Genomic DNA, 27,806 nt, shown 5'->3' on the forward strand with positions numbered 1-27,806 from the left:
CCTTTAATTGTGTGTTTATGTCAGCGCGTGCCCGCGCGCGTGCGCCTGCGCGCGAGTACTTTTGGTTGCTTCACGTGCAGTCTCCGGCTTCACTGTACGCCTGGCGAGTGCAGAGAGAGGAGCATCGGGAGGCAACTGGAGAGACATTCCGAAAATAAGCTTCCACTTCACCGCAGTCGTTCCGGTGCAGGTCGGTTCTGTTTTTTTGTCATGTTCATATTTTCATACAACTTGGCTCCACGTTGTATTTCACCTTTTTTTTTTTTTTTGCCTTAGATGTACTGTATACAATATAGTTTACGAGTTGCAGAGGTTGCATCTAACTTGAATGTACTTTCCCGATTCATGTTGGATGATGATGTCATAAAGGCGTGATTAATACAATAAAACGTCACCGTGCACTTGTTGTGCCGCAATGGTTGTGTGTGCGCATCCTTGCGTTGTCGATTCAAGCAGCCTGCCATGTCTTGCGCGGTGTGTGGAGGTACGTACCAACGTTTGCGGAAACGACAACAAACCAGCGTGCATGCAGTGTGCGCCGTTACGCGTTTTCACGCATCGTGCATCATGATGTTAAAGATAATGAATCTTGATAAATACAGTATATATTTCAGGAAAAAGAGTAGTTGACGTTATTGCAACGAAGACGCATTTTGCCATTGTTGCTCTTTATGCACACTAATTGTTCAAATATGATTATGCTAAATATTAATCTACCGGCTTGCAGACTGTGTCGCACTACTGAAAATGAAATCCGATCATGTTCTGGGTAGGCATAGCTTTACACCGAGCTATTTTTAACCGTGCTGGCCGCCTCATTGTGTGTAGCACAGTGTCATTTCGTTTCGCCCTATGGAGGTATCTGCTCGATGTGAATGGAGCCGCACTGTAAAAACACAAACAAACAAAAATAGTAAACTGGCAGCTCTAGTTGTCAGGATGTTGCCTTGAATACATCTTGGAACATTTCCACGTGTTATAGTAATTGGTAATGGATGTCATATTTCCTGGATTTTATTATTATGCCGCATTCCTTCAAGTTGTTGCTTACTCAAATAGACCCTCTCAATTAATGGTGTCGAATACAAGGCATGCGGTCCATAGTCTGTCCCATGTGTCATTTTTTTCATTTAGTCATTTCACTGGACAAAAAAAAGAATTATTTGGATTTACTTGATTCGAACGTCTACATCAATTTCACATGATTAAAATGTGTTAAACTAACATGCCATTGGATTATTTTGAGGAAACGAGAGGAAAATGACACCACTTTACCACATTTCAGCCAACCTTAAATTACGTACTTATTTTCCATTCCGGTTCATGACAGCTTGCCACGATCTTTCCTTAATTTTAGTTCAGTTATCCATCCATCATAAAAATGATCAATGAAGGGGCAATTAGGCAGTGGTCCCTCATCAATAGGGGGCAGTTAGGATGCTACCCGACTGCTCAGTTGAATCACTTTGAACGGCATAATTCAAATTTATATTTTCTTAAAAATTAACGGAATACTTTTTTAATGTATTACAAAAACATATTTGCATTTATCTGTGGCATCTCGAACGGTCATGTACAGTACTTTTGGTTTGGGCATACAGAACATCACTGACAGACTCTTGTTAAAAATGTTAAAACCTGACATGCAAAGTAGATCCTCATGCTGTACACGTATTTGGCACCCTTAGCCTGACTGCGTCAGGTACTGAATTCCACCGCCAACAGCCAATAACATTTGAACACAGTCGCTGTAAAAAGCCAATGACAATTGCTGTTCAAGCCCCAAGTGGCTCTTGCCACATTCAACATGGCTGCCACATCTACTTGGTCAGCATGTCAATGTTGGGGCCATATTGGATGCATATCAAACAGGATTTCCTTACAGTGTAACAAGTTTTGTCTTCATATTCAACTCACTGAAGTTATTACAAAATATTTCGAGAGGAGAACGTGGGGCCCAATCATACATTTCTCAACAAAATTATATACATATAGGATGGAGTGCAGGTACTCTTTGGATAGTGTGTGTGTGTGTGTGTGTGATTACATAATTTGATTAGGGACAAGGACAACATCAGAGATGTGCTTTTGGCAGAACGTCAAACTTTTTGTCTCATTTGAAATGGCATCAAGCCAACATTACTATAACTGTAATAACACGGCTCACAAAACAGTAGCTCTCGGTATGAGTGCAACATTACTGGCTTTTAAGTAGCCTCTCTTGGGCTCTTCAAATGGAGTCAAAGCAATAACAAATGTCATTGCAATTTGTTATAGGACAATAACTCACATGGTTCAAACTGTCACTGTTGCACTTGTTCTGCATCCTTCACTTTCCCCCCAAAAACTAATCAAGGTAAAGGTTATCTTTATTGTCAAATATGCTTTATGTATGACATGCAGCATAGATGAAATTTCTTCCTCTCAATCCTCCTCAGTGCAAACATGCTGTACATTAAACACACAGCTAAGACAAGATAGCAGCTAATGTAATGTAATGTGATGTTGCACTTCCTTAAAAGAAAAGACCACAATATTAGGTACACCATTAGAATTACAAAAAAACTGCCTTGCCAAAGATGACAATACTAAAGCTAACAGTGTGTTTAGTACTGTGTTATGCTGTATTGACAATACAATACAATACAATACATGCTGATTTATATAGCGCTTTCACAACGGCGGCAGCTGTAACAAAGCGCTTTACAAAACAGTTAACATAAAGTAAAATAATACACACAACACATAACATAAAACACGGACAGTCGTGCAGTCCTAACCACTTTTCCGTCACACGCTTTGTTGTTTGAAGCGGTTTGAGATGAAAGAGGAGAGAATCAAAGTGTCCTTTAACCAGTGGATCAGAGAGGTCATGCTCAAAATGTGCACACGTCGGCTACAAGCTAAATTTCAAAGTCAACAAGAAGCTGTAGCATCCATTGACGAAAAAAAGAGATTGGTTCACTTCTCCTGTCCCATGGAAATCCACTTCAATTCCAAGCGGCGACTCACGGTTCCAAATACGCATCGGCGCTCTTCGCCAACGCTCCTCTCTCCTCATCCTCAACGTCAGCGGCCATCCATCCAGCCGCACCAACGCCAACTGTCCAACAGCGCTGACATAGCCATTGAGGTGTATTGTTGAGGCTAGCCAAAGTAACAGATGTATTGAAATTCAAAGTACAACAAGAATAATCAACATATGGAAAAATACTAGCTTACATTAATTTATTACATTGACATGTATTACTTTTATTTATTATTGTTACTGTGACATTGACAGAGTGAAATCATGTAAATGTCTCCTTCAACATGGCAAGGTTTCTGAAAAGTTTCCCGGATGCCAGAACGGCACACGATTTCCCATCTGTATCAATTTCAATAAAAGCTCAGAGGAACTCACGAGTACAGGGGTTAGATTTCCAAAAAAAGGGTTTTGTGGGAGGTTTCAATGTTTCAAGACAGGATTAGCGTTTCAAATAAGATTCTAGTTCCAAACCAGGTGTTTCAAAATGGGCTAAGGTTGGTCGTTGTAGTGTTTCAAAACATGGTTGTTTATACTTTCAACAAGGGTTAAGATTTTGAGGCCATTGTTTTGGTTTCAAAACTGGTTGTGCAGTTTTGCGTGTCAACCTGGCGGTGACACTGAATATGGTGTTGAGTCCCTTTGTTTCATCCTGCTTTTATCCTCCCTTGCGCCCTTCATCTTCTCTTCCTCATCCCCCCCCCCCCCATTTTTGATCACCCCCTTTTTGTTTCTCATTCTTGACGTGACTTTTATCCAATACATTTTTTACTTCCTTCCTTCCTTCTTTCCTTTCATCTTTCCTTCTATGCTTCATTCCATCCTTTCTTTGTCCCACACTTGCGTCTACAAATTACTTCAGTGAATATCTATATTTTTGGCCCACTTTGTATCTATGTACATATAATAGCCTATAACAGAGGTGTCAAACTAAATTTTGTCGCGGGCCACATTATAGTTACCGTTTCCCTTGGAGGGCCGTTCTGACTGTGAAACCCTATCAATAAGTCAAGAATAATGGTTTATTCAACTATTGTTTAAGTAACTCCAATGAGGGGTTTGCTAACAAGAAAATGTTTACAATATCTCTCTTTTTTATTACATATGACAATTTGAAAGCAAACATCATGGAAGTTGTCATCTTTGATTTGCTTTCACAGGGCCACATAAAATGATGTGGCGGGCCAGATCTGGCCCCTGGGCTTTGGGTTTGACACCAGTGGCCTATAATGTATAACATACCATAATATACATACATATCAATTATGAAGTTGTGTGAGTATGTCCCATCCATGACCCTGGGGACCAGGACGGAAAAGAAAGCACATATGGTCGAGTGACGTAACACCAACCGCAGCCACGGGTATGTGTGCGCGCGCCTGTGGGATTAGATCAAGGCGAGCGCCGAGCCTTCATATCAAGGGAGCAAAACGAGCCGTTTAATTATCGGCCGCCAGCGAATACGGAAACGGACATCCGCGGGCAATGAACGCCGCGGCCGCTGCGACCTGCCTGCTCGCGGCCGGCCTCGGTTGCTTCCTGTACGGCCGCGATGTCTTACTGCGGCCGCTCCGTATCTTTCTGGCAGACCCATCCTCCATGCCCGAGCCGGGGGCTGCTCCCAGACGGAGTCCGCAGGGAGTTCCGTACACCGACCTGGACCACATCGTCAACGCCGATGGATTGCACCTGTTCTGCCGCTACTGGGAGCCGGTCGCTCCGCCAAGGTCAGTTCGTAGCGGGGTAGGCAGAGGGGGGCGTGGGGGTGATCGAAGAGGAGTGAGTGTCTCTATTGCACTGTCGTGTCCTTTTAATATATTTTTAATTTGGTGTTAGTTTATTTAGTCTCCGCCTGCACGTCCCATATAATTTAAATGTATTTTCAAGCGAGTCAATAGTGTGGTTTTAATAATGGTGCAAGTGTAGATATTTTAAAATATTATTATAATAATGAAATACGTATATTAAACCAATCATTAAAAATGCATGCAGTCTAATCACATTGATTTCTAACATCACTCTTGAGTCAACATTTCACAAAAATCGCCAATGTGCATAATTTTTCCCCACGTTTTTAAAATGTATCATTTTCATACACACTGATGGAATACGCTCAAATTACCTTTCAAGATATGTTTTTTATGAATCATTGACGATCAATGCAAAATAATATCCATTCAAATGATTTTTATTTCTAATTGCTGGAACTGAATGTAATACAGTTGGCCATTTTCCGCGCCTGCTTCACGCACATGTGCTTGTGGCAGAAAAAGAAACACAGATGCCGCACGCATACTCAGCATGAAATTGCATGCAGCGTGATGGCACAGAAGATCTGACAGAATGTGCTGGACCAAAAAAGAAACCATCTCGCGTCAAGACAGGACGTTTTCGCAGATGTTACACCTCACCACCTCAGCACACCAGCAACTCATTAGCTCAACTGATAACTGAATCATTAGTTTACAAAAAACACTGCAAGCCATGGCCATTGAGTCAATAAATTCCATGACTCAAAAATAAATAAATAAATAAATAAATAAATAAATAAATAGAACACTGTGATTCTGATAGATTGGCATAGCATTTGCTGCTACAAAAAACGATACCTTCTCTATCCAATGTCCAGTGTTTATTCTCTTTGTCACATTCTTCTCTCAACACTCGAAGTTGAAGTTGCTATTTGGTTTAAAAAAATAAAAATTTAAAAAAAGCAAAATGCAGACACAGTCCTAATCCGTTGCGAAGTTCTAAACTCGTGATGTTATCACACCACAAAGCAATTGGCAACATTTTGTGCACTGTGGAATTTAATTATTCGACGCAAGAGGATCACCTTTTTTTTTGTGTAAGTCAAATAGCAATTTGGTTTTGTGCTTGGATCCGTTTTGCAAGTGTAATTGAAATATTGTTTTGCATCAGTATGCTGGGAGGCATTGACTACTTTGAGTAGCACACACACACACACACACACGCACGCACGCGCACACAATATTTACATTGAGGGTGTGAGTCTCCTTGCATAACCACATGCATAGTACTAAGACCAAACTCCGAGAGGCATCGTGCCACGGGGCATCCAGGCTGCTGTTAACAAGAAGAAAGAAGGGATCGTAGTAGAAGAAGAAAGGTTCTCTCCAAGTGCCCACTTCACATGGGTGATCTTTGGTTGCCCGGGTCAACTTTACATATCTGCCTGTGGAGGTCTGCTTGCATCTTCGTATAAAAGTATTTTGTGCACTTCAATGTCTTACATGGGTCAGTTCCTCTTTCCGCCCTGGCAAGGACTGTGCCCGACTTACGTGCTGATTTTAAAGGGAATGAGTGCAGCCGCTTCAATGTGGTTTGAAACAATTTGGCTGTGTTCATGCCCATAACGGCGCAAACCGCCCGTTTACAACTGCTCCAAATCTTGTGCGTCGGCGAAGATGCCAACACTTGGTGTCGCCTGCCCCTTTGCACAGTTAGACCGTCCTACATGCTATACTGTACTTGTGCTGGCCACAAATATAGAGGCCACACAGTCAAACAGAACCTCTGGTAGAACAGCTCCCTATTATGTCAATAGATACAGGTACTATTATAGAATACAAATTAAATATAAGTCTCAATAACAACTTAAATTATAGCATTGCTGCCCCAGTCCCAATTTCAAATTCATTTGCCCCATTTTATTACTATCACCAGCATTAAAGTTGTAATGGGATGTGCTGTCAGTGGTAGTTGGGCTTCATTTTAGATCACTTGCCATCTGCTGTTAAATCAGTTCCAAACCATTGAGGGGATGCAACTGGGATCCTAATTAATTGCTCTTCCTAACAGGAATGTTCTTGAATTCGATCCACAGTTCCAGCCCCATTTCACAACATGTCGAATGAATGAAATCTATGCATATACTGTACATAGTACAGTTGAATGGCAAGGGCATGTCAATACATGCCAGGCAGGCCATTGGTAAATAAAAGCATGGTAGTTAAACAAAAAAAAGACATTTTGATTTTGCTCTGTGTCGCTGTGAAAGCGCTACATAAATAAAGATGTATTATATTGCACCACTGCAACCAAAGTGTATTTAGGTCAAACATTGACATGTATGGTGTGTCACGGGTCCTCAAGGGTATTGGTGACAAACAACAAAGGGTAGGAGGGAGGTATATACACTTTACCTATGTGACGTGGTTAAAAACAAAGTCTCCTGTTTCACACATCAGTTTCAGCTATGGCTTCATACATGGGGGGGGGGGGAGTGTTGGATCATCATTTATCAATCTATTTTAGAATTAAAAAATAAATAAAATGCTGGCGGGGTTTAAAGGAGCATACACAGATTTCTGACAGGGCTAAAGCCCTCCGCCCCCCAAGCCACAGTGGAGCACCATCCCTCCTTAGTCTTCATCTCGTTTGGGGATTTTTCTTCGTCATTTATCAATTTTTTACAAATGATGAGTGTGTTGCTCATGATAAATGGGATACAATTCTCTAATGGACTTTATAGCGTCCATTATCATTTCCAAAAGCTGTAGATTAACTCATTCACTCCCAAAGACGTATTTTAACGTCTTTTCAGACTCGGTCTAGAATTGGCTGGTACTGAATGAGTTAAACAGGTTCTCCTTCTTGACCCACGTGATAAACAGGAGACCATTTCTCTTTCTCTCTCTCTCTCTCATATATAAGGTGTGTGTGTGTGTGTGTCTATTTATTTATTTGAAACAAAACCTGCAATGACCGCTTGCATGAGATGGGGTTAAAGGTTACCTGCTTCTCAAAGGCCCCTTTCACTAGAACTCGGAAGTGGGTGAAAGGTTTTGGACCGGTTGGGAGGGGCCTCAACAATGATTGACAGACCCTCGAACAGATGTCCAACTGAGGCTTTGAACCCGCGCTGACTGCCATCAACAAGTCGTACGTGCACGCCGGGGTCACGGAGCCTCAGCTGCTTCGTAACTGACAAGCACGCTGTGTAAATGGGCCATCGCGAATACGCATTTGTAGACTGACGGCGTCTGGCTTGACTTCCTTCCCTGTTTTGTGTTTGCGTTCCCCGCTGTTAGTGTTAACACTTTGATATTGGATACAAAAGCACAATAAATAAAGAGAGCTGGATTTATTCTTTGTGTGTAAAGCGGAAGTCATGAATAATGGAGGAAGCGGATGGAAGATAAGGAAGATACAACTGCATCCCCATTCTTGCTTTTATGTCTGCCATTAAGTTAGTTCAACGACAATTTTTTTTCTCGCAGTTTGTTTCTCCTACAAATCATCATCATTTAAAGGCAAGTAATTTTGACTTCAGTCACATAAAATCTTTTCTTCACGTTAACGATGCTTTTCCCCCCCAGCCTTTTCATTGACTAAAATTCACTGAAGAGCTTGTTTTCATTTATCCTGTTTTTTTCAAAACCTGCTGTGTGTGGGCATAGAACTATTTTCCCGACAGAGCTGGAGGCTATCCCAGCTGATTTCATGGTTTGGTAAAGTTATTAGCATGTTCTTTATGCTATAGTTATCTGTATAACTCTTAAAATGTTACGTGACCATACCAGCCGCATTCTCCGTTTGTTGTTTATGCCTTATGTAACGTTAGCATATTGTAACACTTGTTCAGCCTGTTGTTCAGATCTATGTCCCACTGAGCAGGAAAGACGCCTTCTCATTAAGGCCACTCCTATCCTGTCTGTAAGAAATCCAAACCTGGATGGCACAACATTTCTTGAAATTCAACGAAAAGAAGACAGAGGTGATATTGTTTGATCCCAGTGGCCCTTGTGCATCCCATCCTGTAGACTTGGGCCCCCTGTCTCTTTATCTTAAGTCAACAGTCTCAAACTTGGGCCTTAAACTGGACAGGGATTTCAAACTTGATTGGCAAATTGGTGCCGTTGTTAAATCCAGCTTCTTTCACCTTAGACAGCTGGCCAAAATAAAACCTCTCACATGAACACTTTGAGACAGTAATTCATGCCTTTGTCACATTCCGGCTCGATTACTGCAATGCCCTGTACTTTGGAGTCCGCCAGTCCTCCATTAAGCGCCTTCAGCTGGTCCAAAATGCCGCTGCTCGCCTCTTGACTGGTACTCGTAAGAGGGAGCACATAACTCCTAATCTGGCATCCCTTGACTGGCTCCCCATACATTTTAGAGTTATTTTCAAGATCCTCTTATTTGTTTTCAAATCTCTGAATGACCTCGCGCTACCTTACCTCTCTGAGCTCATCCGCCCCTACACACGTGCCCGGCGCCTGAGGTCTGTGGACCAGTCTTTGTTAGAAGTACCAAGAACTAAACTGAGGCTCAGAGGGGATTGAGCCTTTTCTGTTGCTGGTCCCTCTCTCTGGAATGACCTCCCACTGAACATTTGGCAAGCCTCCTCGCTGCTAATCTTCAAAACCCTCCTCAAAACTCACTTGTATTCTTTGGCATTCTACTCAGCATGACTTAGATTTGTTCTTGGTTTTAATATTTGGTGCTTTCTACCGCCTTTATTACGGATTTGTCTTACTGTTTATTGTGCATGTTAAATTGCTCCATGTACAGCACTTTGTATGCAGTGATGGCTGTTTGAAAGTGCTCTATAAATACTGTTGACTTTACTTGACTTGTATTGCTGGTGGGATTTATACTCTGGAGCGATTTATAATCCGGAAAATACGGTACTTTATACGGTATATCCTTTCTCCTATCATTTTCCCTTTCCTTATGTTTGAAATGTGCACAAAAAGCTCAGTTCATGCTTTCATTATCACGAACCTGAATTCTTTGGAGGGCATGCTGAACTTCCGCATGACATCATTCATCTAATTAGCCTAAAATCACCTTTGAAGGTTGCAGGATGAATGGGTTTAAATGTCATGTGAAGAGGTTTGGTGCAACCAAGAGCCTTATTGTCCTCCAAATTGCTTGAAATAATCTGATTTATCAGACCGCAATGACATTTGACTCTAAATCTGTTAATTGCAATATGGACTGCCAATGTTTTCTTGTGTTTTTTTTCTCACGCTTCCAAGTGTGATTTCTCGGCTGGATCCCTTTGATCTGTTTCATAATAATTCAGTTTCAGACTACATTTTGTGCCTGGTTGATCAAAGTTTTTAGGAGCCCAAAATTATCTTCAGGAAGCTCAGCTGCAGCACATGAAAGGGATTAGGCTGCAGTCTGTGCTCATTTGGAGTGGCTTTGCATCGAAGGGAGGACAACGCGTGAACTTCTTTCTTTCCTTCTTTCTTTCTTTCTTTCTTTCTTTCTTTCTTTCTTTCTTTCTTTCTTTCTTTCTTTCTTTCTTTCTTTCTTTCTTTCTTTCTTTCTTTCTTTCTTTCTTTCTTTCTTTCTTTCTTTCTTTGGTTTTCCATGTGCACGTACTCTCTGTGTTTTAACAAGGCTTTTTATAGGCTTAGGCTCTGTTTTCCAAGCAGTGTAAACACTGGGAGACTACTGAAGTTCCATTCCCTATGAAAGACAACAATGGACAGACAGAAATGGGAAGCATTTTTGAGGGTGGGGGGGGGGGGGTATTTGGTGAGGACAGATACAAAAACAGTTACAAAATTTAGAAGAGCAGTCTGATGCTGGTCACAGCCTAAAGAGGCAATGTGGGTTCTTCTTTCTGGGGCCCAGAAGGTCGGATTCATCAAGAGCAGGGTAGGGGAAGGCGTCAATTTTGGCATCCCCATCTCTGGACAACTGGGTGGTGGCCAAAGGCGGGAACCTTGGCATTTTGGCACCTTAAGACGTTCTATAACTCGGTGGTGGCCTCGGCCATCCATTATGGCATTGTCTGCTGGTCAGGCAGCATCTCAGCCCGGGACAGAAAGAGACTGGAGCGACTGGTCAGGAAGGCCAGTTCCGTCCTGGGTTGCTCCCTTGACACTCTGGAGGATGTGGGCAACCGAAGGATGCTCACTAAGCTAAAAGCTATGATGGCCAGTCCCTCCCACCCCCTCCAGCCCGCCCTGACAGCACTTGGTAGCTCCTTCAGCCAGTGACTGTTACACCCGCGCTGCAAGAAGGAGAGATACCGACGCTCGTTCCTACCGACTGCTGTCAGGCTGATGAATAAAAAATAACAATCTGAATAATAATAATAATTAAATGATGTGAAGGAAAATTGTAAATAGTACTGCGATATATCCATTTTGTGTTCATATTGCATTTAATTGAAAGATGGTTGTTGTTTTTTTCACTTTCTTCTTTCTACATACATTCTTGCTGCTGGAGGCTGTAAATTTCCCCAGTGTGGGACGAATAAAAGATATCTTATCTTATCTTATTTTGATCTCCGGCTACAGAAGCTACCTTTAGGGACATGAATGTCACCTCCCTGGCAGGGAAGGAGCCTGAGCTGGTGGGCAAGGTTGAAATGTTCTAACTAGATATAGTCGGTTTCACCTCAACACATAGTTTAGGGTCTGGTATCAATCCTCTCCGGAGTTGCCTACGATGAGAGCCGCCGAGCAGGTGTGGGCATACCTATGATTTTCCCCAGCTCCATGCCTGTACATTGAGGTTCACTCTGGGAGACCGGAGGGCAACCCGCTTCTGCCTGACTGTTGTTTGTTCCTATGTGCCAAACGGCACTTCAGAGTACTCACCCTTTCTGAGTCCTTGGGGCGCTGCAGGAAGAGGACAGTTGTTGCCGTAATTTAGAAATACTGTATTAGTTTGAGGTCGCTGATGATGTAGTGGTACACACAACTGACCGCCTGCGCGGACTAATTCCTACTCTTTCTCTGGCGGTGTGATTGTAAAAGCGCACATGGTTGACTCTCTCTAATAATGTAACCTGTGATTGGCTGGCGACCAATCAAGGGTGTAGTCAGCTCGTACTTACCCCAGCTTCGCTTGTGACCTCAAAGAGGGCAATATTCAAAAAAGACTATTAATATGTTTCTGCCAATGTCATGACTTAACTCATTCACCCCCAAAGACGTTTTTAAACGTCTTTTCAGACTTGGTCCAGAATTGGCTCGTACTGAATGAGTTAATCTTTCTCTCTTTCACGTGTTTTTGATGATCACTGAACAACCTACCGCTTCAAGCAGAACATACCAAGAGTATATGCGGTTGGTGATGACATTAACGGAGTTACTTTAAATGTCACATGTGACATTCTGGGTTTCAGTAGTCTGAGGTGTTCACCATTTAGCCATGTTTACAGTAAAACCAGATTAACTCCATTAATCTCCAACTGCCCCTCACTGTGCGAGTTCAAATCTATTATGCCGAAACAGAGGCTGCTATTCACTCACACTGTTGTGCGCACACACGCACGCACACAAACATGAATGCACTTGCTTGTTCATTTTGTGCCAAAGAGAGCAACGGAATTCTTATGTGGCAAGAAGGAGGAGCAGTGAGTGAAGTCATAGTGATCTGTTGACAAGGCTTGACGATGAGCAGCAAGCAGTTCCTTTTTAGTGTCACTGAATACAATCCAGCTCATCATGACTGATGGACACGCCACATAGCTTCTTAGCACTTGTCTTTTGTTTTTGAGTGAACACCGGGGTGTTTCGCAGCTCCTCTGCTGTTTGTCATGTACTGGCAGCATTTGTAAGACCGCACAAAAACTATACCACATTCTATTGTGTTACAGTATATAACAATAATAATACAGTAATAATAATTCTATTGAGGTGACCCACAAGAGAGAGCCATTAACCAGGGACTGGTACCTTGAAAGGAGGGCAGGGACAATGTACCGGTACATGAAATGGTTGAAAGGTTGCTACTTTTCAGTATAAACTTTCGCTGTATCAACCGAGTAAAGAGACATAACTTGCTGCCGTCTCCTCGTCTCATCATTCACCACATTGACACAACTGGTTGTCCGTCTGTCCCCGACAAGAGCAAGGATGTCAGGTGAAAATGCTGGCATCGACGTCGCATGTTGAGGTTAAGTCGCCGGACTTTCGAAAACACAACCCATGGAGGTCCGTCTGCTATCCCTCAATGTCGACGGCAAACCATCCAAATTGATGGAAAGGATCCTTGCTCGGACTTGGCTGATCTCTCATTCCTCTTCGCTCATATTTTCCGGAGGCGGCTTGCAATGTTGGTTCCAGGCAATTTGAGGCTTGTTATAGTGGATGGCGTTAGCCTTGACTTTATTATGGCTGCTGCATCTATGCCACTGCTGGGCACGAACTTTCTTTGTGCCTTTAGGCTGCAAGTGAACATTACAAACTCCCGCCTAATCGACGGTGTCTGCAGTACTGTTTCAATAGAAGGTAGTTATTACGGGAGATGCCCGCATTTATATTCCCAAGTCTATATACACGCACAAACACGTTTCACCCACGTCTGTGCATTCCGCATGGTTGTGGGACGAGCTGAATCTAGTTGGAGGTCCTCTGTCTTCCTATGTCGTGCTTTTGTGCTCATTGAGGTCACAGGTGAGCTGGAGTCTATACCAGCTGAATTTGGCCTGAAGATGCTGGTTCAATGTGGACTGGTCACCGGACAAGCTTAGGGAGCATTTTGCCAAATATGCATTCACACTGACACCTATAGCCAATGTGGTTGTCTATCAATCAAACATGAATGTTTCTAGAATGGGGAAGGGAGGTGAAGGACCTTGGAGAAAACACACAGCAGGGAGTACAACATGCAAACTTCATTTTTTTTTCCTGAATCATTTTTATCTCTCTATTCTCAGGGCACTGGTGTTCATCGCCCATGGGGCTGGAGAGCATTGTGGACCATACGATGAGATTGCACAGAGACTGAAGGAGCTGTCCATGCTGGTCTTTGCGCACGACCACGGTGAGCCACAACTCACAGCGCTGCTCCGTTCATTCTTGCATACATTTACGCCTACTGTAATACCCAACTCACACACGTCGGGCGACGTGTGCAGACAATCCTAGAAAACAGATCTGCAAGACTGCTCCACATGTTTTTTTTTCTCTATCTCTGTTCTTTGCCACTAACTTTTTAGCAATCTTTGTCATTTTTGGTTAATATTGACAATCAACCTCATTGTAAATGAATGACAGGTTTAATATTTGCATTCGGAAAGACAGGCCGAACAATAAAATGCTCTTCCACTAGATGCCTTCCGTCGCCTTTTGCCATTCATAAAACAGATTAATAGCTTTTTTTATTTGACAGATTTCACACTGAGAATATAAATTGTGATGAGACCATTATCCTTTCACTAGAAAAACTTTTTGTGTCACATTTTATTTTTCTTTTTTTTTGGTGGTGTGCCGAGAGATTTTTCCACCGTCAAATATGTACCTTGCGTCAAAAAGAAGAAGCTAATGTATGCAAAATGCATCCTAGCATACTGATGAAATATGTCCTCCGCTTTTAACACATCACAGTACTGAACACCACTGACACAGCACACATTATAGCAGGTGGAGCTGTTCAGGGTATTGGCATAATGCTCAAGGGCACCCTAATCCGTTGTAGGGGATGTTGGATGTAGATAACAGAGGACGGTTTCTATCCCTCCACCCCTGGGTTATGGGCCCAATATCGCTGTGCCACTCTGATAAAGGTTGTGAAATACTGGCTTGAAGGGATGCAATATTTTCGCTAGCTTGCTGAATGTCACCCTTTGTTGTTATCCTTACAATGTAGTGGTGTGCTCATATTATCATGCTAGCATGCTTAAAAAGCTAACACATGACCTCAGTGTCAGTGATGTACACTAGACTTTCTTAGAATAATGTTAAAAATATTCATTCATTCATTCATTCATCTTCCAAGCCGCTTGATCCTCACTAGGGTCGCAGGGGGTGCTGGAGCCTATCACAGCTGCCTTCGGGCAGTAGGCGGGGGACACCCTGAATCGGTTGCCAGCCAATCGCAGGGCACACAGAAACGAACAACCATTCGCACTCACACTCACACCTAGGGACAATTTAGAGTGTTCCAGAGTGCCACGCATGTTTTTGGAATGTGGGAGGAAACCGGAGCACCCAGAGAAAAGCCACGCAGGCCCGGGGAGAACATGCAAACTCCACACAGGGAGGCCGGAGCTGGAATCGAACCCGGTACCTCTGCACTGTGAAGCCGACGTGCTAACCACTGGACTAACGAGCCGCCCATGTTAAAAATAATAATAATCAAATACCACCACAAAATCACCAATAAATAACGGTTCTTGGAAAGAAAAAAAAAGAACGAGCCGCCCATGTTAAAAATAATAATAATCAAATACCACCACAAAATCACCAATAAATAACGGTTCTTGGAAAGAAAAAAAAAGAACAATCTACATTACATGGCAGGTGTAACTGGTGTTGATAACGAAACATGGCAAAAACCGAGTCATACTGGAACAAATCTGAATGTGGGTAGAATAGATATAGATATACATAACATTTTATTACTTGGGTTTTCTTCTCACCAAAGAGAAACGAGCAGGTGTCAAGTGACACGTGATGAGAATGCTTAGGGGGCGTTATTGGTGTTACTGGATCAATGGTTGCCAAGACAACCTGCAGGACCTCCCAGCTTCTGGTGAATGTATATCAGCTTCCTGTGCATATGCTCATACGAATGTTCATGAATGTTTCAAAATGGTCCAGTGTTCATTCTTTAATCCTCTTGCACTTCATGGCGCGTAGAGCCAACCATAGCAACCAGGTCTCTCCATCTGGATCTGTTGTGGGCAAGGTGTTGACTTTGTTCCATGGTCACATTATAAACTTCCTCCAATTGGCGAGCAACCAGTCTGGGATGTCCCCCCCCCCCCCCCACCCCCCACCCCCACCCCCGCTTGTCCATAAATTGATTGGGATAGGCTCCAGTTTACTAGCGACCCTAATGAGGATAAACTGTTTAGAAAATGACTGGATTATGAACCTCACACTTGGCTGTGTTTGTTACACACCACACAGTCACTTGTTGGCATGCTTGGACAGGGATAATGGAGTCCCTGAGCTGAGTCTTGCTGGCTTAAATAGCTGTTTCATAGCTTATTGCTATTCTGAGGGGATTGTTTTACCTCCACAGTTGGCCATGGTCAGAGTGAAGGAGACCGAATGAACATCAAGGACTTTCAGATCTACATCCGAGACTCGCTGCAGCACATCGACCTGATGAAGTCTCGCCACCCGGGCCTACCTGTCTTCATCGTGGGCCATTCAATGGTAGGAGACAAGCAGACAATATTGGAACACTTTTGAAATGGGCAAAACACAACATGGATGAGTGTATTCTGTATCCTGGATTTTTTTTAAATATATTTTTTGTCTTGTTTTTTATGCTGCGGTCTAAGCAGCATTAATTATTACTGTTTTCATGGTGGTGTTTTTTTTTCATTTATTGCATTCAGCGGGGAGAACGGGTGTTTGTTATGAACAGCTCTGCCAGATGTGATGCGTCTATGTCAATATTTGCTGAAATTACTCAACCATCCCATCAATATTTCGCTTGCATCTTAATGATAGTCAGCTAGACAAAAAAATGAATATTATTCATTGCTTTTAACGGTGCATCATAAACAATGCACTCAAAAGAAAACCAGCTCCACAGGCTGCATACCAGTGACTTAGTGAGAGGCATTTGCGTGTCAGTATAGTCAGTGTCTATTTAAAACATTCATCACAAAGGATGTGTAATCCTTCAAATATTCAAAGTGAGCACAACTGTCGCTCTGTTGATAAGTTATGGCTCAGAATTCAAAGTTCATTCATGGAAACTGAACAAAATCTTCAGAAACAAATGTGTCACTTCATATGATCTCACCCGCGAAGTGGAAGAAATTTTCGAAACAAAAGGTCACATACAATTATCTGATAATGATCATACGCCAGAGGCGATTGTTCTAAGACTGCAAGGGAAGCTCAGCTTCCCCTAAAATGTCAAAAAGTAAGTGATCAAACATATGTGTGTACGTACAATTATGTGGACATGTCATTGACTAAATATGCCTTAAAACGCGCTCAACTTTTGTTCCGAATCAGCTTCTTATTACTGGTTCCGACACGACTCTCTTCTCATTTATTCCCGCAGTTTCACTGTGCTTTAAACTGTGTGGACGCTGAGCGTCGACCGCGCGGACGCTGGGCGTCTCGAGAGTTCCGTTTCGGTTGTCCCAATGCATTGAAACGGGACGAGTCATTTGGTAAATGCTGGTTTTGTTCCGCTCATTGGATGCTCAGCGTCTCTGGCAGTCTATGGACAGTGGGCGTTTATAGGCTGGCAGGGAAACTCCGCTTTTCTGCATGATGATTGGCTAATCTGTCTGAGGCTGAATCTATTTTTGATTGACAGCAAAATGAGCCAATCACCGATCTTATGGTAAAGGCAAATTTCTCTTTTTTTTGAAAAGGAACGGAGAGTAGAATTCACGTATAAATAAACGGACATATTTTATGATGTAGGCCAAAATTGAGCTTCACCTCCTTGACAGACCAGCATCCGCCGCTGCCATACGACGTACAAAAATTGAATGGAGGAAGTGGAAAAGTGGGAAACACCTGTCCTGGCTGTTATAAACAAGTTCATAATAATAAATAATAAGTATTTTTGATGTATGACGTTGAGTTTTTATGCAGATGCGTTGGTTTTATTTACCTTTTATTCAGTTGAAAGCAAACTGATCCGGTGTTTCACAAAGTCTTGCCAATTTCATAGTTGCTATGTTTTTACAGGCCTTACATTACAGCTTCCCTGTTTTGACTCTGTATCCTGTTGCTATTAGATTTGGGTGTTTTTTTTGTAGATTTCCTTTGATCAGCGGCCAGGATGACGCACAAAGGAGGAGAAAATGAACGGCCACCTGTGGATTTGACAGTTGCTGATATAACGGCATTCTTTAAAGACCACATGGTGTCACCACTTCAGACACTTGGCTACATTTGTTGCGTCGTGCTCTGGTTCCCCCTCAAATTGCTGTTAGTAAAAGCAATTTAATAGTTTGTTTAATAATCCTAAGTAGCGATTTAACTGTGCCGTGACCAAAACTACTACTTTCATTAGTACTGATTACAGTTAAAATGATAATGTAATAGTACTGTCATTCATTCATTTCTAATCCGCTTATCTTCACGAGGGTCGCGGAGCGTGCTGGAGCCTATCCAAGCTGTCTTCGGGCAGTAGGCGGGGTACACCCTGAACTGGTTGCCAGCCAATCGCAGGGCACACGTAGATAAGACAAAAAAAAAAAACATTTGCGCTCACAATCACACCTCGGGGCAATTTCAAATGTTCCATTAACCTGCCATGCATGTTTTTGGAATGTGGAAGTAAACTGGAGTACCCGAAGAAAACCCACACAGGCACACAGAGAACATGCAAATATGGAGTATTGTTATCCATAACTTAATGTACAAACAACTATTCAGGGTGTGGGCATGGGGGTGGTGTGGTGTTCATGAGGGTGAGATACAAGTCACCAGGAGTGTGATGGTGGGTTAGGGACGAGACGACTGAGAAGAAGACAAAAAAATGTTACGTAACAGGAAGCATTAAACAACTTTGTTTTTAATTTGTCTTCTGATCAAAAAGGTCCCGTGTAAGTGAGCTTTCACTATATAATCACACACAAAATGTATTTGTTCTGAGTATTCTGGCAGAGCACCTATGTTCTCACAAACCCTCACCCTAATTCTTCATTTTTACATGTGATCAGTCATTCCCACTACAAACTCAATTCCAATGAAGTCGGGGTGTTGTGTTAAACGCGTTCCCAGAAAGCTTCAACAGTGTCATGTTTACCACTCTGTCACATCACCTTTTCTTTGAACAACTCTCTGTAAACGTTTAGACATGGAGGACATTAATTGTTGAAGCTGTGTTGGTGGAATTCTTTCCCATTCTTGCTTCATGTACAGCTTCAGCTGTTCAACAGTCTAGGGCAGTGGTCACCAACATGGTGCCCGCGGGCACCAGGTAGCCCGTGAAGACCACTTGAGTAGCCCGCCAGTGCCTGGACATTGTGATTTGCTAGTAGAAATTATGATTTAAAAATGCAAACATTGGCAGTACTGTGAGACATTTCGAAACACGATCAAAGTCTGACAATTTAAATCAAGTATTAAAAATAACACATCCTCATATTATTGAAGGTATTTTGGACAAATATGTTATTTCAGACGTGTATCAATTTGGTAGCCCTTCACACAATCGGTACACATGAAGTTGCTCTCACCCTCAAAAATGTTGGTGACACCTGGTCTAGGGTCTCTGTTGTTGTGTTTTACAATTCATAATGCAGCACACATATTCAATGGGTGACAGGTCTGGACTGCAGGCAGGCAAGTCTAGTATGCGCAGTGTTTTACTAGGAAGCCACCCTGTTGGAACACGTGCAAAATGTGGTTTGGCATTGTCTTACTGAAATAAGTAGGGGCAAAAGTCGGCCTTGATGCTTACATGCAATGATTTCTCCAGATGCTACGAACCTTTTAATGATGGACACTCGGTAAGGTATTTGATGAACATTCCTCAACTTTTATGTCTTTTTTGCCACCTGTTCCAGGTTTTTGGAACGTGTTGCTGCCATAAAATTCTATGTCAATGATTATTTGAACGTGATAGTTTGAACTTGATTTGCAAATTGCATTGTGTTTTTATGTATGTTGAACACAACGTCCCAAAATCCCAACTTCATTTGGAACGGGTTTGTGTTACACTTGTTGATTGAGCACTTGATTGAACACTTCGTGTTAGGTTACATGATGCACCAAAGTAAACCGTGATGCTGGCAAGACGATACGCCAAACGGTGCATGTGTATGCGTGTGTATGTATTTTTGTTGATTTGTATGCAAGCAGACCTGTGAGTGTGTGTTACTTGTGTCTTTAGAAAGTGAGATTTTCTGGTGGGAACTACTGAGTGGCTCTTTTCAGCGAGCAAGGCCGTCACTGGCCAAAGCCTGTTGAATATTCACACAAGTGACAAAGAATGCTTACGGAAACAATGACGGAGCCAATTAGTTGGCGCAAGAACAGGATGGATCACTGGCACACTATTATTATGCTTGTGTTTATAGGCGTACGTGCATTTGTTTAGTTGCGTTGCCTATTTGCACCTGAATGTGATATTTGCTGATCGGTGGGGAAACAAACCACCTTATTGTCAAATGCCAGTTCGACAATATGTCAAACTGGCATTTGTTGCACAACTGACATCGCTACAGATCTGAGCGTGGGTGCGAAGGTGTGGCCGTGCAGTGTCTTGAGGCTTAACATTGCTCCGATTTTCAATCTCGAAACACAACAGGATGGAAGTTCACGCCCATCCAAACAAAAGCTTGGTTGTTTTATGGACTTGTTGGCCTCAGAGTAGTTTTCCCAGAGCTCTTCTCATCAGAACCTCTCACCTACTTTGCTTCCCACATCTATTAGAAGACGGACAATCCTTCCTTGCTGTCTGTCACAGTGGGAACTCTCAGTGACTCTCTCTCTCTCTCTCTCTCTCTCTCTCTCTCTCTCTCTCTCTCTCTCTCTCTCTCTCTCTCTCTCTCTCTCTCTCTCTCTCTCTCTCTCTCTTTCTCTCACACACACACATACACACACTGGATCAGTCTTTGTTCCATTTTTAACGCCTTGAGTGTTTTTGAGCCCAAATCTATACCCTATCCATACCCTCTGATTACATATAATATTTAGTGCTCATTTCAAGCTGTTTTTGAAATTTCAAGCATTTCAAGCACTGTTTAGTGCTCATTGTAAGTTATTCAATATGGAATTCTTTGAAACTTCGGTAGAAGAGATTAGTTAGGCTGTTGAATGGATATAATGCGAATTAAATTGCAGCGGATGAAAACAGCTTATCCACCAAACATTGGTGTATAAGATAAGATATCCTTTATTTGTCCCACACTGGGGAAATTTACAGTCTACAGCAGCAAGATTGTGGGTAGAAAGAAGAAATAAGAAAAACAAAGTGTTTGCATTCACAAAATAAATTACAGTTTCAATGTACACAGTTCAATTATGTGCAATATAAATATAGATATAGATAACACATTTTATTTTTTATACAGCAGCCTGACAGCAGGGACAGGAGGGAGCGTGCATATCCCTCTGGCAAGTAAAACATGGAATTTATATGCCTCTCTTCCACTGCAGCCCACTTAGTACTATGATACTGACTACTCTGAAAAAAAACTTTTATATTTATTGACAAACATGTACTTTGCAAATCTATTGCACACAATTAAAATGTGGTAAACAAATTTTCTCATGCAACCCTCCCCCCGCTCCCCACCGAAAAACACACACACACAAATAAGTGTTAGTTTTATACATTTTAATCATGAGCAACTGAAAATACAATACCGCTACTTTTTTGTTTTGTTTTGTTCAGTGGAGGTGCCAATTAGGGTGATGAATTTTCCACCTGTGAGTAGTACCGTGGGAAACTGCAAGAAACATGACGCGTTGAACACACCCAGTGGCTAGGGACACATTGACAAAAGAACAAGGGAGGAGGACCACGGTCTTTACTTCTCAGCAGGTGGACTCCTTGACACATGGCAGGAGACTGAGGGCAGCAAGAAATCTGTGTAATGCTGCAAAGTGGAGATTGTGGAGTACAATGCCGCAGCTAAGGCACAGCAACCGAGTAGATAGGGGATGGAGGCAAGAAATGATTGCCTCGCAGGAAGAAATCTCGATCAAACCCAAGATTCCATGCACACTATACCCACTAGTGGCCAGTCATAGTTATAGAGCGATAAAACAATTGACACCCCCCTAAAAATTTAATAATTGCCTTTATTATTTGTCAGGTTTGAAACGAACCAAATAATGTTTAGGATACCAGAAACAGAGACACCAAACAAAACTTCATCCATCCATTTTCCGATTCACCACAAGGGTCGCGGGGGTGTTGGAGACAAAACTGACAGGTGGCACTTATTTTGCGGTGTTGACATAATTCGACGTACAAATTGTGTCTGCCTATGGAATATCATGTTGATGGATATATGTGCTGAATCAAACTGTCCTTGCTCGATTGCTACTGTCTTCCTAAGGATATGATCCATGATTTCCCCCACGTAGGGCGGTGCAATATCCATCCTCACAGCCTGCGAGAGGCCTACCGATTTTACCGGAGTGGTTCTGATTGGTCCCATGGTCCAGATGAACCCAGATTCAGCTACACCGTTCAAGGTACATCTTTTTCATTCTTGTCTGATCTTTTTTTTTCGTATTGTAGTCGTGGTTCCATTTCATACCGATGTTTTTATATATATATATATATATATATATATATATATATATATATATATATATATATATATATATATATATATCCCTGTTCATTTTTTGACAATGTCTGACATAAGATCGACTGATCAAACGTTTTTCAGCTCCCTGCCAAATCCACTTTTTAATGCGGATTATTGCAAGAACACGACACATTTGGAGAGTGGAGCTGGTACTGGTCAGAGGATGGGCATTTTTAATATTTGCATTCCTCCTGGACTTTGGACCAGTGAGATTATTGGATTGTCATAATGTAAAAACTCCCTTTAATTACCAGACAGATGACAGAAGATCGGAACAAGCAGGTCACCTCAGGTTGCAAAACATGTTCTTCCGGTCTCTATGCTGTCCTCATTTGACATGGACCTGTTCGAGTCGTATTGAAAATGCATTAAAGGGTTTGTTGTGTCTTTGTTTATTCGCTGTCTGCAGGTTTTCCTGGCCAAGGTTTTGAATCACATGCTGCCAAACTTATCTCTGGGCTCCATTGAGTCTAAATGGATCTCACGGGACAAGAAGCAGGTGAACAATAGAATATGAAAGTTCTCATGGGCAGTCATTGCCTGCAAGTAGCAGTGTGACTTTGGCAAATAAATGATCAGTATTTCATCGAACTTTTAATTAGTTTGCTAATTTTTCAGATGTAACACTACATTTCAAGATTGTGACACGCTTGAAACATTAAAATGCAATTTTTTTCTTTTGTCTGTTCAAATATAAAACTGCTAATACTTGTCACACGGGAGGTGCACCCTGGGTAAATCCAAAAACATGTTTCTGAAGAAAGCAAAATGTTTAATTCGACTCAATTCTACATCACTGATGCCACACAGATGACATCTTTGTGAGTTTGTTTATTGAACATAAAACACATAAGGTAATAACTTGACAGAAAATAAGGTCGATAAAAAAGTAAAAAGAAAGAAATCAGTCTTCATTCAACACAGTTATTATATTGAAGGGAGTAGGAATCTTCTTACAATCAATTGCGAAAATGAAGGTCTCATACAAGCAGTTAAAAAAAAAGATATATGCAAAAGGGTTTTGTGGCTCTCTGGGTCTGTGGGTTTTGTGGTGTTTTTTATGTCATGTCTTTTTTTATTTAATTAATTAATTTATTTATTTGTGGCAGAGCCCAAATGGATGGATCGCTGATCTTGATCCTTTGTGTTGTCAGACAAAAGAGGCGCAAGGGAAGTAAGTGCAAATAATATGTGTATCTCTTTCCAGGTGGAAGCTTACGATGCTGACGAGCTGAACTTCCACGGAGGGATGCGAGTGTCATTCGCCATGCAGCTAATGGGGGCGGCAGCTCGCATCGAGAGAGAGATCGCGTCCATCAGCTGGCCCTTCTTGCTCCTGCACGGTGACGCTGACAAGCTCTGCGACATTCAAGGCTCCAAAATGATGTTTGACAAGGCTCCCAGCTCAGACAAGAAACTCAAGGTGAGAACTTTTTTTTTTTAATATTTGCTGCAAAATAAAGCAAAACCCACTGAACACACACTATGATGCTGGCAGAACTGAGCTTATGTGGGATTTGCGTGATAGTCGTTTTGTAAATTTGATTGAATTCCAAAGAGTCTCTTGACATGTACATCGTTTCTCGGCAGGTTTACGAGGGCGGCTACCACGCCCTTCACCACGACCTGCCAGAAGTGTCAGAGTCCGTGCTGAAGGAGGTGACCGGCTGGATCACAGAGCGCCTTCCCAACACCGCATTGCAGTCACCACAAGGCCCGTAGACTTCCGGAACATGTCGAGAGGCCAGTCGAAGCTCCAAGGAAACCATGTTCTTGAAAATATACTGTACAGCGCACAGCTCTATGGTTCAACTAGCAATCAGCTCAAACCATACTGGGAAAATGCATGTACAAGTTCAAGTTGCAGTATGCTCAGGTTTGTAGCGCAATAATGACCGTTCTGTGTGCGCATCTAGTGCCACTTATATTCCTCAGCCTTCCTCAAATGAATGTTCGACAAATGACACATTATCCTATATCAATGTTGCAAATCCTCTCCATTTCCAAGTCCTAATTAGTTTTAAGCAAATATGACTAAAAGCGAGTTACACAAGTTCGTTGCTTCGGGTATAGGCCAAGGATTCCGTTTTTTTCTTTTTCAATAACTAGGCAGGGAATTATTACCGCTTTTCTTAATTTCTCAGTGGTTTGGGCATTAATGGTAATGGTATAATTCAGGCAATTTGCTAGTCTGTCCAAATTAAGTCTTAATTGAAGTGTCCGCCCGAGTAATTGTTGCTTGTCATCCTCAAGCAGGCCACTTTGCCCCCGTTACTATGGACTAACTATGGAGTTACAGTAGTTGGTTCACATGCCATTATAGTTTGCCTGAATAAATATAGGATCTAACATTGAGGACAGACTCAACTCCACAATAGGATAACAATGTCCATTAGTTTGATGGTTGAGTTTTTTTTTTTTTTTTAATCCTGAGAATCCACATCAAGAGAAAGACAACCCCCAAATTTTCTTGACAAAAATATGTTCCATTGGCCTCCACGCAGTCTGATTAATAATGCGTTTTTGTCTATCTCAGGGGCGGCCATTTTACCACTTGATGTCGACAGAGTTGCTCAGTGCTCCGGTAACAATCAATCACGGCACAGCTTCAGAAAAGAGATGAGCCGCCATTGTTGGTTATCTAAGCATTGAGCACCTGTGACATCAGAGTTGCATACAAAACACATAACATCAATACAAACTACAAAAAAAACCCCAAAAGGAAGGAAAAATAAATACATAATTAAACAAACTAAATATTAGTTCAGACAAATAATAAAAATAAAATGAAGCCGAAAATAATCACAATAAAACAACGGTGGATCGGGTTACAAATGTGTTTAATTATGTGCACACCTTTGGGTAAATCAGGCTGCTCCTGTTTAGCTGGTTCTGCAGCACATCCACGACTGCATTTAGAGCACATACATGCATTATGCAGTTCTGCATTTGCTCAGAACAAGAGACTAAGACATGAAGGTTTTTGCATTGATAACTTATCAAGAAACGCTGCCGGTCTGATGACATGAGTGCATGTTACTGTGCAACATTAGCATATCATCAGCGCTGGGGCTGAGGAGGTTGGGGGGGGGGGGTGATTGAGTAGAAGAGGAGAGAGAACGATGTGCTGGTCGTAACCATGGCAGCACCTTTGTGTGTGTGTGTGTTTCTTTTTAATAACATCCTGTTAATTGCTTGTCATGTGAGACAGAGGATGCTGTGCTTTCAGGGCCTGCTTTGTCCAACTATGCTCAGAAGAGTTTCTTTTGTGTGAGCTTTGACAGACAAGAGAGGATAGTTACAGTAGCATAATTGCTACACAGCGTGTATGAGAGCAGCTTTGACTCCATATCAGACTTTTTCTGCTCAAAATCGACATATTTTTCCAGATTAAACATGTGGAGATAATGTACTGTACATTTCCTCCAAAATATGTGAAGCTTGAGCCACAGTACTGGACTTGTTGTGAGACAACATTAGCTAGCAAGCCCATCAACGTAGAAACAGATTTTTATTGGCTGTCAATACAAGGCAGAATTTGTGGGGCACACTTTGGTTAGAAATATAGAAAATTCCTATTGGTCATATGTTTGCGAGTAAGTATTTGTGGGGCGCAGTTAGCTAACGCTCATGCGTGCTCAGATTGTATTTTTTATGCGATGTCACACAGTTGTATTGGTCGCGTGATGCAAAGCCGAGTTGTGAGGCAATATTATCTAGCAGGACAGCAACATAAACCCAACTCAGCCATGTTACACATGTTTCTCGGCAGAATTCACGGGGCGTACACAATTAGCTCAACCAAATGTCAAAAGTCACCTCACACATTATTGTGGTTATTTGTCGCACGGCAGAATAGCCCTAAATGCCTATCCCGGAGGCACAGCAACGCAGGGTTATCTTTTTTGGTCGCACTTTCGAGCTGTCACCTGTTGCTAGGCAGAATGTGCAGGGCACAAGCATTTACACCCCCTACATGTCAAGGTCAGTATAAAAAAATGGAATCATTCAGTCACATTCCAATGCTGTTTCCTTGGCAAATTGAAGTAGAGGGTGCAGCTGTCCCAGCAGGACGACAGACACCTGCCATGGAAACTACCCCTAGAATACTTTAAAGATCTATGAGACGTGTTTATGTACAGTATACACATATATTTTGCAATTACATCACCATTCTTTTATCGGAAAGAATATATCAAGCCATCTTCGAGCACAGTACCATCTGCTGGCTCAGTTACAGATCATAAGATGGTGAACCTATTTGAACTTGTTAACCATCACTGTCATGCACTGTATACTTTAGCAAACATGATCTCTTTTTTTTTGCAGCTTTGTCATGTTTAGAAATTAGTCTTGCATAATTACTGTGTTGCATTATGCAGTACACTGTATAAAGATTGTATGTAGACAGAGCACCCATTTATATATAAGAACCAACATGACTGTTAGTGTCTTTATTTAGTCTCCTATATGAAGTAAGAAAAATAATTTTATGTAGGTGGGGACTTGCCGAATGGTTTGCAGCAGTCGGTCATTGCCAGTTTGTTTTCTAAACCTTGACTTTATGACTGTTTCTTTTTTTATTAAAAAATGATGGACCTTTATGTGTGTGGTTCCAAAATAGTGTAAAATATACCTTGATCTGAGCAGGAAAATGTAACACTATCTGTTTTTCTGTTCTATTTCTGAAAACCTAAATTATAATAAGATAATTTACCAGTGGGGCATTTTGGACCATGTGTTGTTGTCTTGATATTTTTAAACAGGATGATTTAATTTTAGCAGGTGATTCTGTAAACGAATAAAACATTGTACAAAAGCAGCGCTAACTCAATATTGGGGTTTTGTTGGTTGGTTGCTATTACAAATATTTACAGGCTAATGTGCACTGATCAAATAATCAGGACAATGCACTTTTTTATACCTTGTATCACAAAGTGTAATTTGTAACTTTTTAACGTGGGAAGTAGTTGAAAGTTCTATGCCGTCCCACAAATGTATGACCATTGGACTGCATATTGAGTTTTTTAATGTGTTAAAATCTACCTTGCATTTTGCAGATTGCGATTCTAAAAAAAAAAAATATTGAATGTTGGAAGTTTCTCTTCATGGCATGTTTTGCTTTATTCCAGAGCATGCATCTTGGATAATTCTTTCTCCTGTATTAACAAATGTAAAAATCAGGAATGGAACTTTATCGCATGCATGTGATGATGAAAAGGACACGTGAGACACTGATTGAGCCAAAAATAAATGTGAAGTTCAAAATAGATCACAACTTTATGTTCCAGAAAGAAATATGGACAATTCCATAGTAGGACCTTGTATTGCATTATTTTATGGTATGGTGTTGTGTGCCTTATCCATGACCAAGTGTGAGTATGTTAGTGCAATCAAGTCTGACTCCACCAGGGTTTTTTAGATAAAGAGCTATGTAGTGTTACAACATGTTGGTTTGTTGATCTTTTTGTCTGTGTGTCTTTCACAACGTCATTGTATATTTCTAAAGACATGTACTGGTATTTGTCTGGGATAATCTTTTTGTGTGTACTAAAAATAAATAAACCGCACTTTTACTGAAAA

At 41.7% G+C, this 27,806-nt stretch overlaps 1 protein-coding gene across 2 annotated transcripts; it reads left to right on the top strand.

Moving 5' to 3' along the window:
* Positions 1 to 31: 31 nt before the first annotated feature.
* On the top strand, positions 32 to 27,806 carry mgll (monoglyceride lipase). 2 transcript variants are annotated; one of them, XM_052051570.1, is made up of 8 exons: positions 32 to 190; positions 4,614 to 4,752; positions 13,680 to 13,786; positions 15,992 to 16,128; positions 21,994 to 22,104; positions 22,633 to 22,722; positions 23,431 to 23,646; positions 23,814 to 27,806. In XM_052051570.1, exons 2-8 carry the CDS (start codon positions 4,625 to 4,627, stop codon positions 23,943 to 23,945), a joined length of 921 nt encoding a protein of 306 aa, XP_051907530.1. In that variant the 5' UTR covers positions 32 to 190; positions 4,614 to 4,624; the 3' UTR covers positions 23,946 to 27,806. The 2 variants fall into 2 exon arrangements, with proteins under 2 accessions (XP_051907530.1, XP_051907522.1); XM_052051562.1 differs by lacking the exon at positions 32 to 190 and having other exon boundaries at positions 4,402 to 4,752.

This window comes from Hippocampus zosterae, chromosome 2, assembly GCF_025434085.1.
Source record: "Hippocampus zosterae strain Florida chromosome 2, ASM2543408v3, whole genome shotgun sequence".
NCBI lineage: Eukaryota > Metazoa > Chordata > Actinopteri > Syngnathiformes > Syngnathidae > Hippocampus > Hippocampus zosterae.

Excerpts from the sequence above, each read along its gene's own strand:
- mgll (XM_052051562.1), top strand. The coding sequence starts at position 4,511 with ATGAACGCCGCGGCCGCTGCGACCTGCCTGCTCGCGGCCGGCCTCGGT. Across the intron at positions 22,105-22,632 it reads ATTCAGCTACACCGTTCAAG|GTTTTCCTGGCCAAGGTTTT; the intron begins GTACATCTTTTT and ends CGCTGTCTGCAG. Across the intron at positions 22,723-23,430 it reads TCTCACGGGACAAGAAGCAG|GTGGAAGCTTACGATGCTGA; the intron begins GTGAACAATAGA and ends ATCTCTTTCCAG.